The 13,240-nt window shown below is 38.6% G+C and overlaps 1 protein-coding gene across 1 annotated transcript in view; it reads left to right on the top strand.

The window, feature by feature from the left end:
- Nucleotides 1-1,504: 1,504 nt before the first annotated feature.
- OSBPL3 (oxysterol binding protein like 3) overlaps nt 1,505-13,240 on the top strand; it is a 42,042-nt gene continuing 30,306 nt past the window's right edge. Inside the window, exons 1-5 of the mRNA XM_009492773.1 lie at nt 1,505-1,597; nt 10,820-10,936; nt 11,136-11,189; nt 11,399-11,512; nt 12,296-12,466. Of these exons, the coding sequence (XP_009491048.1) occupies nt 1,505-1,597; nt 10,820-10,936; nt 11,136-11,189; nt 11,399-11,512; nt 12,296-12,466 (549 nt within the window). The remainder of the gene's footprint in view (nt 1,598-10,819; nt 10,937-11,135; nt 11,190-11,398; nt 11,513-12,295; nt 12,467-13,240) is intronic.

The raw sequence follows: 13,240 nt of genomic DNA, 5'->3' as shown, positions 1-13,240 counted from the left end.
AAATGCCATGAAGAGAGACCTTGTTTCAGGTGAAAGGAGGGCATGTTGGTTGAAATGTTACAGCAACCTATACTGTCAAAGAGGCACTGTAGATTGGAAAAGGTCTTTGGAAGGTGGATGCTTCAGACTATGGCAGTAGGGAGAGAGGTTTTCTGCAGCACGCTGTTGTCTTCATCTTAAATTTAGCACAAGGTTTTGTGGTGTTTGGGGTTTTTTTTTTTTGGTTGTGTTTTTAAAAAGGAAACAAACTCTTAAAATACACAAAGTGTTTTACTGGGGATCTTAAAATGCTGCTTTTCTCAGAATAGGTTTTTAAGCCTCTTCAAGAAAAAATGAATGGCGGACCAATAACCAACGAGCCCAGTCCAGGAGTGTTCTGACAGCACAAGTGAGGGGATTGTGAAGTAGTGCCTCCCTGTTTTGGAAAAAAAAATTCTCTTTTCTTTGTGGAAACTTCCTTACCTTCCTCAGTGGTGGTTCTTGCGCTCTTCCTAATGTGCAAATTCCTTGCCCGAGACAATAAAATCTGAAGGGATACACAATTCATAAAGCTCCTCCACCACCCCAAGTTTTGAAAGCATCACCCTTTTGTTATGTCCTCTGTTTGGTTTTAAAAAAAATATGCAGTTACCATGACAACTCTTGCCCATACTGGAAAACTGTTATTGGGAGTTTCTGGCATGGCTTTTATTTGCATATGCTGCAAACAGCACTGTTACTAAACAGACTGTTAATTGTTCTTGCAGTCACTGACTGAGACAACTGATGTGACAATAGTTATAACTTTCTTATTCCAGGTAAGAGTGGTCATGCACAGCTCTATGCAGCTGAGTTTGCATGCTAACTACTTTTATGTGTTGCTCTTTTATATAGAGAGTGGGGTTTTTTTTCCCTTCTGACCTGAAGCAATGCTTACTTGTTTAAATTATCAAGAAACTGGGAAAGAGATATTTTTGGGATTAATCACCATCCTTTTTGTGAAACATTTTATTAGATGTTTTCTTCTCATTTTGAGGGTGTTTTGTTTCTTTTTATATAGATACTTATTGTACTCTGTGTGTGTCTTAATTTTTTTATTATTATTAATTTAGATCTTTAAAAGAATGCTTGATACTGTACTTCGTCCTCTGAATAAATAGTGGCAATTAAATCATCCATTTAGGATCCAAAATTCTTATTGTTCCTGTTTGAGTCTTGAAAATTTATCTTAAAGTGATTGTTGAATTGATTTCTAACAGCGTACAGTAAAGCAGTCAGCTTGTATTACCAAAGGCTTTATTATGGTTTCATGATCTGTGCTACAGGATGGCAGTAAGAGATGGCATTTGATAACTTGGCTTTTTGTTTTTGTTTTCCCTTTTAGGAATTTCCATGGGATGCCACTGGACTGCATTTGGGTGAAGGATGAGTTCTGCATTTCTTTCAGGAGTCTTCCAACACATTTTCTAAATCACCTTTTAATGGTGTTCTAAGTGATCTTATGTGAAACAAATGGTATTGGATCATGAATGAAGAAAAAAGCTTTGGTGTATCCCCCAAAATGTTGTCTCCTTCAAGAAGTACTAGCAGCTGCTCCTCCAAGCAGGGAAGTCGACAGGTAATACAAACTTTTTCAACCAAACTGAAAGCATTACTAAGATTGGCTGTTACTTTTGTTCTTGAATATCGGCAGATCTCTTAAACTCTGTTTTCCTGTTGCTTGCTTGTTTTATTTCACAACTTTTCTGTTTTCCTTACTCTGTTTTCTTTTTTTGTTGATAGCAGCATCTTGTTTTGAGTCAAATGCAGTAAAGACATGTGACTGAATAGCAGGCTGGAACTGGAATGCTAACAGTGAATTTGAATTTCTATCATGTTGTATGTATGGTGTCTTTATAGTGAAATATTGCTGCTGTAGCGGCTTGGTCTCAGTGGTTTGATCCTGAAATTCCAAATCTTCCCTGTAAGATACCACTTTTGTCATAGAATATTGTGTAACTGCTCTGCTTATTTCAAGTTTCCGGGGAAAGGTGTGCATGCATGTGTGAAAGAGAACACATTTTTCTGAAACTTGACATAAGGCCTCTTTGACAATTAAAAAGTGCCTGTGAGTACCTGTGTGTGCTGGTTGTTGCTGTAGAACTGTAGTTAACAAAGTAAGTATTTGTGTAAGAGATGCATCTGGGTGCCTAATGCAAAGGATGCTTTGTTTCCTGCAGAGATGATGCAGTTCTTTAAACCTTACAGTTTTAAAAGATGTGTCTACGACTGTTTGTATGTGACAAGTGGGACTGCTGAAGACAGCTTTTGTCTGTGGGCAAGAGACATTGACCTGCAGCCACACTGAGAATTAAGCTTAAACACGCTCAATCCATGCTTGCAAAACCAAAACCAGGAGCAATATGCTCAACATAAACTTTCATTTGTATAGATGCTGGCTTAGTGGAGCTCTTGAAGCTGCCTCAGGTTGAAATTTTAATTGGAATTGAGCATCCCAGTCCCCCAAAAGCTTTGGAGACCTCAGCTATGCTTTGAAATAGCATCTGCTTTTCTGGGATTTCTGGCCCTGTACATACAATTGGCAAGGCAGACAAATCTCTGAACAATTTATACCTTTTAAAGTGCTGTGCTTGTAAGAAATGCTGTGAGTTTCTAGTATACCGAGCAAAGAAATCCTTGCTTTCAAGATGCCTTTTTTGTTTTCCTGCAACATTATTTTTTTATTTCCTTGGTATGAAATTACCTTTAAAAAATGTAATTTAAAACATTTGGTATTGTCTGTTTCAACAATTCATGTCTTTCAAGTGTTATTATGTAGTATTTATATAATAACATTTACATGGGCATGACTAAATCCACTGGTGTGTTACACAGGCAGTATAAGCAACCATACTTATGCAGAAGCAATTTCTGCAAGAACCTCTCTTACTATCATTTAACATGAACAAATCTGTTGGCTAGCTCAGGCTTTTGATACTGTTATTAGCGGGTCCCATTTCTTAGGCATTTTGTCCTCACCTACTCTCTTTGGAGAAAAGGAATCATTCAGTAAGGTTTAGTGTCATCTTGTTGATACCCAGTTTTTTAGTCTTTGATCCTTGTACAAAAATGCAAGGTGTACCTGGCCAAGGTGGGAGATGCAGCTTGGTGTTTTGTTTGTATTCGTGGTACATCTGTGCTCATTCATTATAGTCAGGCAGACAGCAAATTGCCTCATACACCTATTCAAGTCAAGCTAAATGGATGTATAAAGTAGGTTGTTTCCCAATGTATATCGAAGGGCGATAGAGTTGATATTTCTTCATGATAATATGGGGCATGGTATAAGTATCTCCACTTTGATTAATGTGTCAGTATTAATCTTTTCGTCGTCAGTTATTGCAATACCAAGTAAGCAACAGTCAGTATACTCTTGCATCTAGGGAACCTACATGGATTGACTGATTGTCCCATGTTTTCAGGGGGTGGTAATGACAGAGGCAAGCCCACAGAATTTGGGGAGTTTATGTGACTTGTTATATGCTGGGAAATGATCACTAAGCAGGGCTAAAAGCTCTACTTGCTTTCTTTTTCTATATAGTCTGAAAATTTACAAATGTGTTTCAGAAATTACATGTGCTTTTTAAGGTTCCACTGGTCTTTCTGATGTTTTTATTTGTAAATAGGGACTTCTAATATTTGTAAGGAATACTTTAATACTTTGTCTATTTCCTTCTTTACCAAGTGCAATAACTTTCCAGCTTATCCTATAATTTTGCATCTGCTGAAGGGATCTAGAGGTCTTCCTTCAAAGTAGCAAAATTCAGAAAAAAAAAAAAAATTCTAAATTAGAGTTTCTTTCAGCATTGTCAGTGTTTATGTGCATGGCTGTGTATTGCTGAAGTTGTCTTGCAGTTTACAGAACAAACTGTTTTGCTGGGGAAAACAAATATTTAAATATCCTGTGCAGTATGTACTCTGGATATTTACTTGAAAATAACTTGTCATATTCCCTTACGTTTTTTTTAAATCTATTTGTTAGTTTTAGTTTGTGCTGGTGGCAAGTTTCAGTGAATGTTTTGTTAGATATACTCTTCTGTGCTGCATGTGGAAAGAGGGACCTTTAGGTCTAACAGAGGCAGTACTCTGCAAGATTTACTGTCCTGGGCACAGCAGTGCTTTGGGTGAGAAACGGATACCTTCTCCCTGTTCCTGCTCCCAAAAAGGCTCTGGTCTTGCAGAGTGTAAAGATCTTTACCTTGCTAAATAGACACCCTCTTTAGTCATGTAAACTGTATAGTATAGCATATATTATAAAATCTAAATTGTTCGTCTGGGCAGTGAAGATGTTCTTGAGTCCTGTCCCTTTGCTTCCCCCTTCCCACAGAGGATTTCTTGTCACACCTGATCAAGTAGTTTCGTTTATATCATTAATTGCTTCTTTTCTCACTCAGCCTCTTGTATTGGTAAATTGGAGCTTTGCAGTCCATCCCTACTAATATCCACTTACTCAGGGCTGACAAGGCTGGGGATGAGTGATGCCACTGAGAGTTATTTAATTTGCCCTTTTCATCTGCATGTTAGTTTAAATGACAGTACTTTATGTGTTCTATTAAGAAAACAGCAAGAACCAAAAATTCTATCCCCTAATCCAAAAAGTACACGTGCGACATACACCGCCAGCAGTTTTTTTCTTTTTTTTTTGCAGAGCCCTGGCAGACTAGTGCAATGTAACGCTGTTACTGATACTTTTTTACTAATAATATCACAAGTTTAAATAATTTTGCCATATGCTGTGCAGATTAGGGAGTGATGTGCTATGATTTTGATATTCTTTCCTTCATCTTCCAGCTCCATGGAGGGCTTCTTATTCCTCCTTCAAACACTTGTGCCTCTCTCGGGGACCTTCAGAGCTAGGCTCATTGCTTGCAGGTTAATGACAGATCTGCCTGACAGGTGCTTTTCTCTGTGCTGCTGGCCTGACACAGCAGTTCTTTTAATCTGATTAAGTAGAAAGAAATTCTGAAAAGTGCAGGGGGAAGGCACCTGGAGAGTTTGGAGGGGGCAGGGTTGCCCAAAAAGTAGTAGGATCTGAGTTTTGAGCCTCTCTGATTTCCTAGGCACAGACTCTCTTGCTAGTACACACTAGCACCAAATAATGTGACCTGAGATTGGAATATGGAACCACAATAGTGTAAGGCTGCTGTGTCTGCTAAAATTTAGTTATGTGTTGGTGTGTTGCTGGTGTGGAGCATGAGTCCTGTGATACAGAAGATGTGTGTAATGCAGGCTGCTGTGCTAGAAAGGAGTTGACTTAAGTAGGGCTGCAGGACTTGGAGAGGGCTACTCCTTCTTTTTGCTACACTTGGTGCCCCTTTTCTGCCAGATGCAACACATCTGCAGCGTGAACTGAAGAGGTTAACAGTCCACTAAGTTCGCCTTCACCTTGAAGCCCCAAAGCAGGTTGGAGGCTCCTGCCACTTCCCACCTCTCTGCTTTTCTCTGCCCATCTCCTTCAGTCATGGAAAGGGATGTCTTCCACAAAGCCACAACTGAAAGGGTGTTTTGTGAGGAAAGAAAACTAGTGTTGGTCGTCTTCAAATTTAAATTGACTTGTGATCAAAAGAAGATATATTGTGGTAGTTATTTTTAAGTCTAATATGTTAACTAACTTTTAAAATAGATTCAGTAGGAAAATGCTCTATGTCAGGAGAGCCGCTTAAAAAAACCTCATGTTCTAAAAAAGAAAATTAAATCATTTCTGCCAATTTTGTGAACCGTAACAAATGCTTTAGTTGCAGCTGATGCCAACCCTTATCCTCCACAAAGCAGGTTTCTATTTTTGGCACTTTAAAATATTTGGTACAACTGACTGCATTTTACACTGGAAAAAAGTCTGGCACTGTCATCTGTTTTGTTCGGGGAGCTGCAACTGCAAGCATCGGTCTGAGAGCCGTTCAAACTCATTACTTCATTCTTTCTCCTGAAATAATTTGCCTTGAGGAGCTGTATTGTACAGAATATTGTAGAAAATGAGGAGGCTTTTATTTTATTAAGCAAAAACAAATTACTGTAGTTACCTAATGACAGACTTCTCTCTGAAGACCAAAGTGTAACCTTTTTTTCCTCAGCCACAGAGCAGGTATAAGCTAAGTAGCAACTACAGGGTGATTTTCCAGTGGTGATCTGAAATGAGCACCTCTGGACCTGAGAAAAGTAGAGTATGTTTCCCCTCAGCCTCAAGTGAAATTTCTGCCTGGGCAGCAAATGCAGTGTTGATCATTTTAATCAGATATTGGCCCATAATGATACAAAATATTTTGTAGTGTCATAACTTTAAGATATGACCAATCTGGACTTAAGCTAGAATTGTTAATGCCATTCAGCTGGGAGCTTGGGGGTTTTTTTGGGTGGGTGTGGTGGTGTTTTGTTTTTTTTTTTAATTTAGTGCTGTGGTTTGGGGTATCTCTTTCAGTTCCCTGTTGTGGGATAAGAATCAGCAAAATGGAGCGTAATCTTGAATGCTTCCAGTAGCTTTCAGGAAATCCTGTATCTCCAATTTGCTCCTCTGCTATTTCAGACAGATGAGAACAGATGATTAACCGACCAGCCTGATTCATTTGCCTTCATTTTAGAGAGTAAGCAGTTTTCTTTCACTTCTGCAGCTGCTCCCAGCAATAGCCAACTGATGCTTTTTCCTCATTAAATGAGATGTCAGATCTCATGCAAAAAAAAATACCGATCAAGATCCTGTAGGGTTTGGGTCAAGAACAAATGGATCTAAAATGAGTCGCACCAGCAGTGTTTTGAAAAATGTGGGAATTTGGGGGTTCAGGTGGGAAAGGTTGGACTCTTCTGGGTAGATTTATGTGGAAGAGGACCAGATGCTGTTACTGCAGTGTTGTATCATGCATATATCCAGCAGTTACCCAAACCGTTAATTCTCTGAGCTATTCCTTGCCTTTCCTTGGGTAAATTAGTTGATTAAATAGTCTTGTGTTCTTAAAAGGATCCATTTCCAATTCAACTAAAGCTACCTTTATGTAGAGCTTGCAACTGAAGTGTGAGGTTCCCAGGACAGAAATGTTACTAAGAGACTTGTCTTCACCTGAGATTTGGCAGGCCTTTGCGCCTGCTTGATGGGAAGAAGGGCTTCCACTTCAGCTTTTCTTCCCGTTTTCACACTTTTTAATTGTGGAGGCACTTCCCTGGCCATCTCACAGACCAGAACAAAAGTGAGAAATGTGGGTCTCCTGCAAGACATGGGAGACACCTTGTGCCTGGACTGCAGGAGAGGCCCAGACAAAATTGGAGGTGTAATGCAGGCCAAGATGTGCTCTGTATTTTAAAAGTTTTAGCAAAACTGACACCATGTATATTCCAGATGGGTGCAATTGGCTGAGCTATTTCTCAGCTGCTTCCTTCTCTTCACCTCATATGCCCAATGTAGCGTGGGTCTGTCTCACTTCTGGAGTACCTTTCTTTCTAAGCTTGTAGAAAGATGAATCTGGATTCATAGAATCATAGAATCGTTTAGGTTGGAAAAGACCTTTAAGATCATCCAGTCCAACCATTAACCTAACACTACCAAGTCTACTCTAAGCCAGTCAAGGGTAGACTAGACTAAACCATGTCCCGAAGTGCCACATCTACCCGTTTTTTAAACACTTCCAGGGATGGTGACTCCACCACCTCTCTGGGCAGCCTGTTCCAATTCTTGACCACCCTTTCCGTAAAGAAATTTTTCCTAATTTCCAGCCTAAACCTCCCCTGGCGCAGCTTAAGCCCATTTCCTCTCGTCCTATTGCTAACTACGTGGGAGAAGAGACCAACACCCACCTCACTACAACCTCCTTTCAGGTAGTTGTAGAGAGCGATAAGGTCTCCAGGTCTCCCCTCAGCCGCCTCTTCTCCAGGCTAAACAATCCCAGTTCCCTCAGCCGATTCTTTTGTTTTTCTTGATTGTGCTCAAATTTCTGCTTGTCTCCTGCAGGCAGACCACTCTATCAACCATAGACTGTGTTTAAGCTTAACCAAAGAGAACTTGATCCAAAGTTCAAGAAAATTGCTTCATTAGGTATAACACTGGAATATTGAAAAGGATCTGCTGTTCACTAGTCTTGACTGTTATCAGGTTAATTCTCAGTGGAAAAGTTATGTGTTTGAGTACTGCAGTTTTAATATATTTCTGCTAAAGCAAGGGTAATAGCTTGCTCAGTAATCAGGCAAAACAGCTTTTATGCTCTTCTGGCTAATTTGAAGAAGAAAGAAACAAAAACATAAACGCAACATTTTTCTTAATCTTGCAGATGCTCCCGGTAGGTCTTAATTAGAATTATCCTTCACTAGTTCCATTAGGTTTCACACTTTTTTAACTGTTTACCTTTTTCCAAGTCCCCAATTTGAAATCAGCTAATGTCAGGATTATTTTTTATATTGGCTTATTTAATAGATCATATTTTCTGAGGAGATGAGATTTTATCCAGATGTGGACATTTAAGCAGCAGTAAGTTCAGCTGTTACTTAATGTAAATTGTAGTGTTACACTATGTTTGGTGATACTTAAAGAGGCTGCTCTCTGTCATCTTAACAGTCCCAGTTCTTGTGATTAGATAAGGGGTAATAAATAATCTTCAACAGGAAAAAGAAATCCAAGACCACTACAGAAAGCATTTAGCGGCCTATTATTTACATTTATGGCAAAAGAGGTGGTGGAACATAATTTCTTTTTGGCTTTCAAGGTTGTAGACTGGAATATTCTGTCAAAAAAAAAAAAAAAAAAGGAGGGGGGGGGGAAGTCCTTAATTGTGGAGGCTTAGAGCTGCCTTTGTACTTGAATAGCTGGCAAACCGCAGCTAGCAAGCTCTAGCTAGCTGTCCTTGCATGGGCACAGGCTGGCTCTCGGCTTCATTCTCTGGCAGCTTCACCCTGTGAAAGACCAGTGCTGTTGGTCTCTAGCAGCAGAGCGTGTGCTGCTGCAGCTGGTGTTAGGCTGATGTGCTGGAGACAGCCCAGGAGGCCTTCTGCTCTCCCTTCAGCCCGCTAACTCAGGATATCCATGAATATCTATGAGTAACCTCTCTGTTCCCTCATCTGATATCATAGTACTTTACCCCAAAGCAGGAAAGGGTTTGTGGTTATTGAGAATTTTAAGCGAGTCTCAAAGTGGTAAAAATAAAAAATAAAGAATACGGCGTGTAACTTCTGGTTTTCAATAGGAAAAATACGATTTCATGATCGTTGGTTAGAAATAATGGTCTCTAAGTAGCTGTCAAAATATCGCTCAAACTGAAGGGAGCAAAGAAGCTATTTGTTACAAAGCTCACAAGGATAAAACCCAAACCTGTAGGGGCACAAAATGTGTGCCATGATAACATTTTCAGGTGGGACAAACTGCAGTTTTGACTTACCTTTGGGCAGTAGAACATCATTGGGTGGTCTGTAGGGTGATGAATGATGGGAGCTGCTCAGCCCCGCATTTCTACTGCTTTGCAGCCTGTTGTGTGGTGGGTGCTGGCAGAGTGAGCTCAAGCCAGGGAAGCGGAGCAGCTTTCCAGTTTGTTCCATGAAGTGCAGTGCAAGAAAAATAATGAAATAGTGGAGTGCCGCCAGTAACGTGGTGGAAAACGAGTTCACATTCCTTAAGCTGTTTAATGAATGTCTTTTCGAAGACGGTTTGCTGTTCTGCCTTGTTACTCAAGTAATGAGCATATTACCTGATGTAATTTTTTTTTCTAGGTTTCTAGGGGTGAATTTTAAGGATTCTGGAGATGAATAAATGAGCACAACTAGCACTCTTGCTCATTTTGGTTTCATTTTTGCTTTAAAGGGTTTTTTTGAGTCAGTCAAGTTCTTTTTGGGAATACTTCCCTATGCATCTTACAGGGAGGACCACAAATACTTACCTACATGGTATGGTTCTGTTTTCCCTGAAGTGTTTCATGCTAGTCCTTTTTTGTTACTAAATTCTACTGTTACTGTTATGCTACTGTTACTGTTACTAGCACATGCCATTTCCTGTCAGTTATTCATAATTCTAGATCTGTCAAATCCTATGGTAGCTGGCAATATATAATTAATGAGATCTCTGAAATCTTGAAACTCATGTTACATTGTCATTAGCAGTTGTTCCGTAAATAAGAATTGTAAAAATACTGTGAGATTTATTCTTTGTTATGTTGCTGCAGGGTCTTTCACTTAAGAGTTCCTGATGGCAAAAAAGAGACATCCTCTTTTAATTAGAGGTGTATCTGATGAAGGCAGGGTTTTATTCTTCCTGTACTCTTACTTTATGTCATGTTCCTCATAGTACGTGAGTTACTTCCCCGGCTTTTTCAGTTGTTTTTATTTTATTTTATTATTTTTACTTTAGGGAGGCTGCAGTTCATACCAAACTCAAAACCCTGAGTTACTTGAATATGGGCAAAAGAGTTTTCTAGAAAAGCCTCCAGTGTCTTTTGTTTCTGCTTTATAACCTAAAAAACATATATAACCCTTTAGCATAGGTTGTTTCTGCCTGTGACGGCAGAAGATTTTTTTTATGCTAAGTTGTGCCTAGACTGGCTATACACTCTGTGTATGTATGTACAGAAAAATATACATATAAAAATCTCATAAGCATATACATTCAATGAAGGATAGTGTCATAAAAATAGTGTTTTGTTTAGTTTGTATTGTTTCTATCAAGAAAGAATCTTGTCTCTTGGAAGATACATAACAAAGTGTAAAGATGGATCTAAGGTTAGATTTCAACATCATTTGGGTTTTTTTTTACTTGCAGCCTTCATCCTCTTGAATCTTTCTTAACAATTCTGTTCTTTGGAAGAAATAAGATCTACATTTGGATTTTTTGTTTAAGCAGGACAGCTGGGAAATTGTAGAAGGTCTCCGGGGAGCAATGAATTGTACCCAGGAGCCACAGAAGCAGGAGGGCTGCTTGCTGAAAAAGAGAAAATGGCCTTTGAAGGGCTGGCACAAGGTAGGAAAGGAATGCGTATCTGAAAGTCTGATGCCGTGTGAGTGGGACTTGCTTGGGGTGGTTTTGTAGCAAAAAGGTTACTTAAGAGCAGAGAAAGTGTTCTCCAAATAAATGGGGGAGTGTAGGAGGGTGGGGTTTGTTTGCGTTTTTTTGGGGTGTTTTGTTATTTGTTTTTAATACTCTGCATTTCCGGTTACAGAGATACTTCTTTTTGGACAGAGGGATTTTGAAGTATTCTAAATGCCAAGCTGATGTAAGTGATCTGAAACCCTTTAAGGCCATTATAAGGTAACAACACTATTTTATCCAAAATAACAATAATTCCATATTGTTGCCAATAGGAAATAGAGTTTCAGCACTTCTAAACAGTAGGTTGAAGGGGGGAAAATGATGGTTTCAGCAAGTAATATCTATCATTTTGCTTTATTATGGAGTGATTGTAGTCTTTTTAATTTTTTGCAGATAGAGAGAGGGAAGCTTCATGGCTGTATTGATGTTGGACTTTCTGTCATGTCTGTAAAGAAATCAACAAAATGTATAGATTTGGATACAGAAGAGCAGATATACCATCTGAAGGTAGGTCTTCAAGATTGTTATAACCTTGCTCCCAAAATAACAACATTATCTGTGGATGGTGGAGACCTTTTATTTTAATAGTAGGAGGTCTGTTAGTTACACTAATAACTTACTTTTTAGTGTCAGCAGACTAGTTTACATTTTATTACTTGAGAGGCCTTATTGTACTGTTCCAGAGTCAGTAACCATGTTCTAAATGGAAACTTCAAAGATACCTCATGTTTAGCAGCACTCTTTGCACCCAGCACTTTTTTCAGCAAAGGGTATGTGCTTCTTGCACAAGTGCTCTTATTTTCAGTAGTTGTATCTTGCTCTTTGTCTTATCTATAGGAAGTATTTTCCACAGTCAAATGTGTAGATTTATCTATGCTTGTGGAATAAATAGTTTCAAAATACATCATCAAAATCAAATTTCTATTTGAGGTTAGTTAAACCTTGACTAAACCTTAAAAATGGCAATTAAGAAATGCGAAATTGATTTTTTTTTTTTTTTATATTGAGGGTTTTTTTCCATCTAGAAGTTGCTAAGTATTGTGTTCTTCATTGGAAGTCATAACTATACTAATGAAGTTTCTCTTTTTCTTGACTTTATCCTGTGATTAATTTTCTGTCATGCTTAAGCTCATACAGTATGCATTTTAGCAGGAGCATCATTAGAAAAACTTTCCTGATACTTTGCCAGTAAAGGTCAGCCAGGCTAGCTGTCTAATGAGCACAAAATACCTTAGTTTCTTTGTTAGTGATTTTGAATGTGAATGTTATAAAACCTGAAATTTTGTGTAGGTGAAATCTCAGGAGCTGTTTGATGAATGGGTAGCAAAACTTCGTCATCACAGAATGTACCGTCAGAACGAAATCTCCATGTTTCCTCATGACGTCAATAATCTTTTCTTTCCCGTGTCTACTACTGCGGACTCTGTCCCTGGTTTCTGTGATTCTACTCCAGGCAGAAAGGTAATAGTTATGATTTATAAATAATGAGCTTTCATCAGGGATTAAATTAGTCTGATTTGTGTTTATTAAGTAAAGATCATAATGGAAGTTTGTTGTGGGGTTTAAGTTATGATCTAAAATGTCAAGAGAAAAATTATATTATGTATTGATTTACTCCCAAGCAGTTTTCTTTATGACGCTATTAAATTTTATAATATTATATCATTGTTTTAATGCAGTAAATTATATTTTCATGATGACTTTTAAAACTAGATATTGAGTTAGAATCCTCATAATTTTTGAGACACATCAGTATTTGTCTGGTATGTGCTGGTGAATATTAGCCTGGGTCACAGAAGAGCACTCAGCTAGATTTTTTTTTTTCCCTTTAGCATTTTTTCATTTATTCTTTAGCTAATAAAACCTCTTCCCTTTTACCTTAATGATCTGACTGTGCTTACCTGAGGAGTATATAGGAATTGTCCAAGAGCCATCACCTGTGGCTACTATTTATATTTTTAACTGAGGTAGAATTATTCAAACCAATTCAAGGACCATGCTGTAGATGGGCGTGGGGTCTGGATGGATCCAGTTAGCAGTGTACTTTAGATAAAGTCTGTGACTTAGTTTCACAAATGACCTGACAAATGCTCAGTCAGACACCATAACTCACCTCTTTGATGCAGTCTCATAGAAGAATGACTGTGTTCTGTGCCTGAACACAACCTCTGTGCCTTTAGCAGTCTGCACATTGACTGGCTGATGTTCACCCAAAGAAGCTTTTCTGCTCCAGTC

The sequence above is a fragment of the Pelecanus crispus genome, chromosome 2 (assembly GCF_030463565.1).
Source record: "Pelecanus crispus isolate bPelCri1 chromosome 2, bPelCri1.pri, whole genome shotgun sequence".
NCBI lineage: Eukaryota > Metazoa > Chordata > Aves > Pelecaniformes > Pelecanidae > Pelecanus > Pelecanus crispus.
The sequence above is the reverse complement of the archived record's forward strand: the minus strand, read 5'-3'. Positions and strand labels throughout refer to the sequence as shown.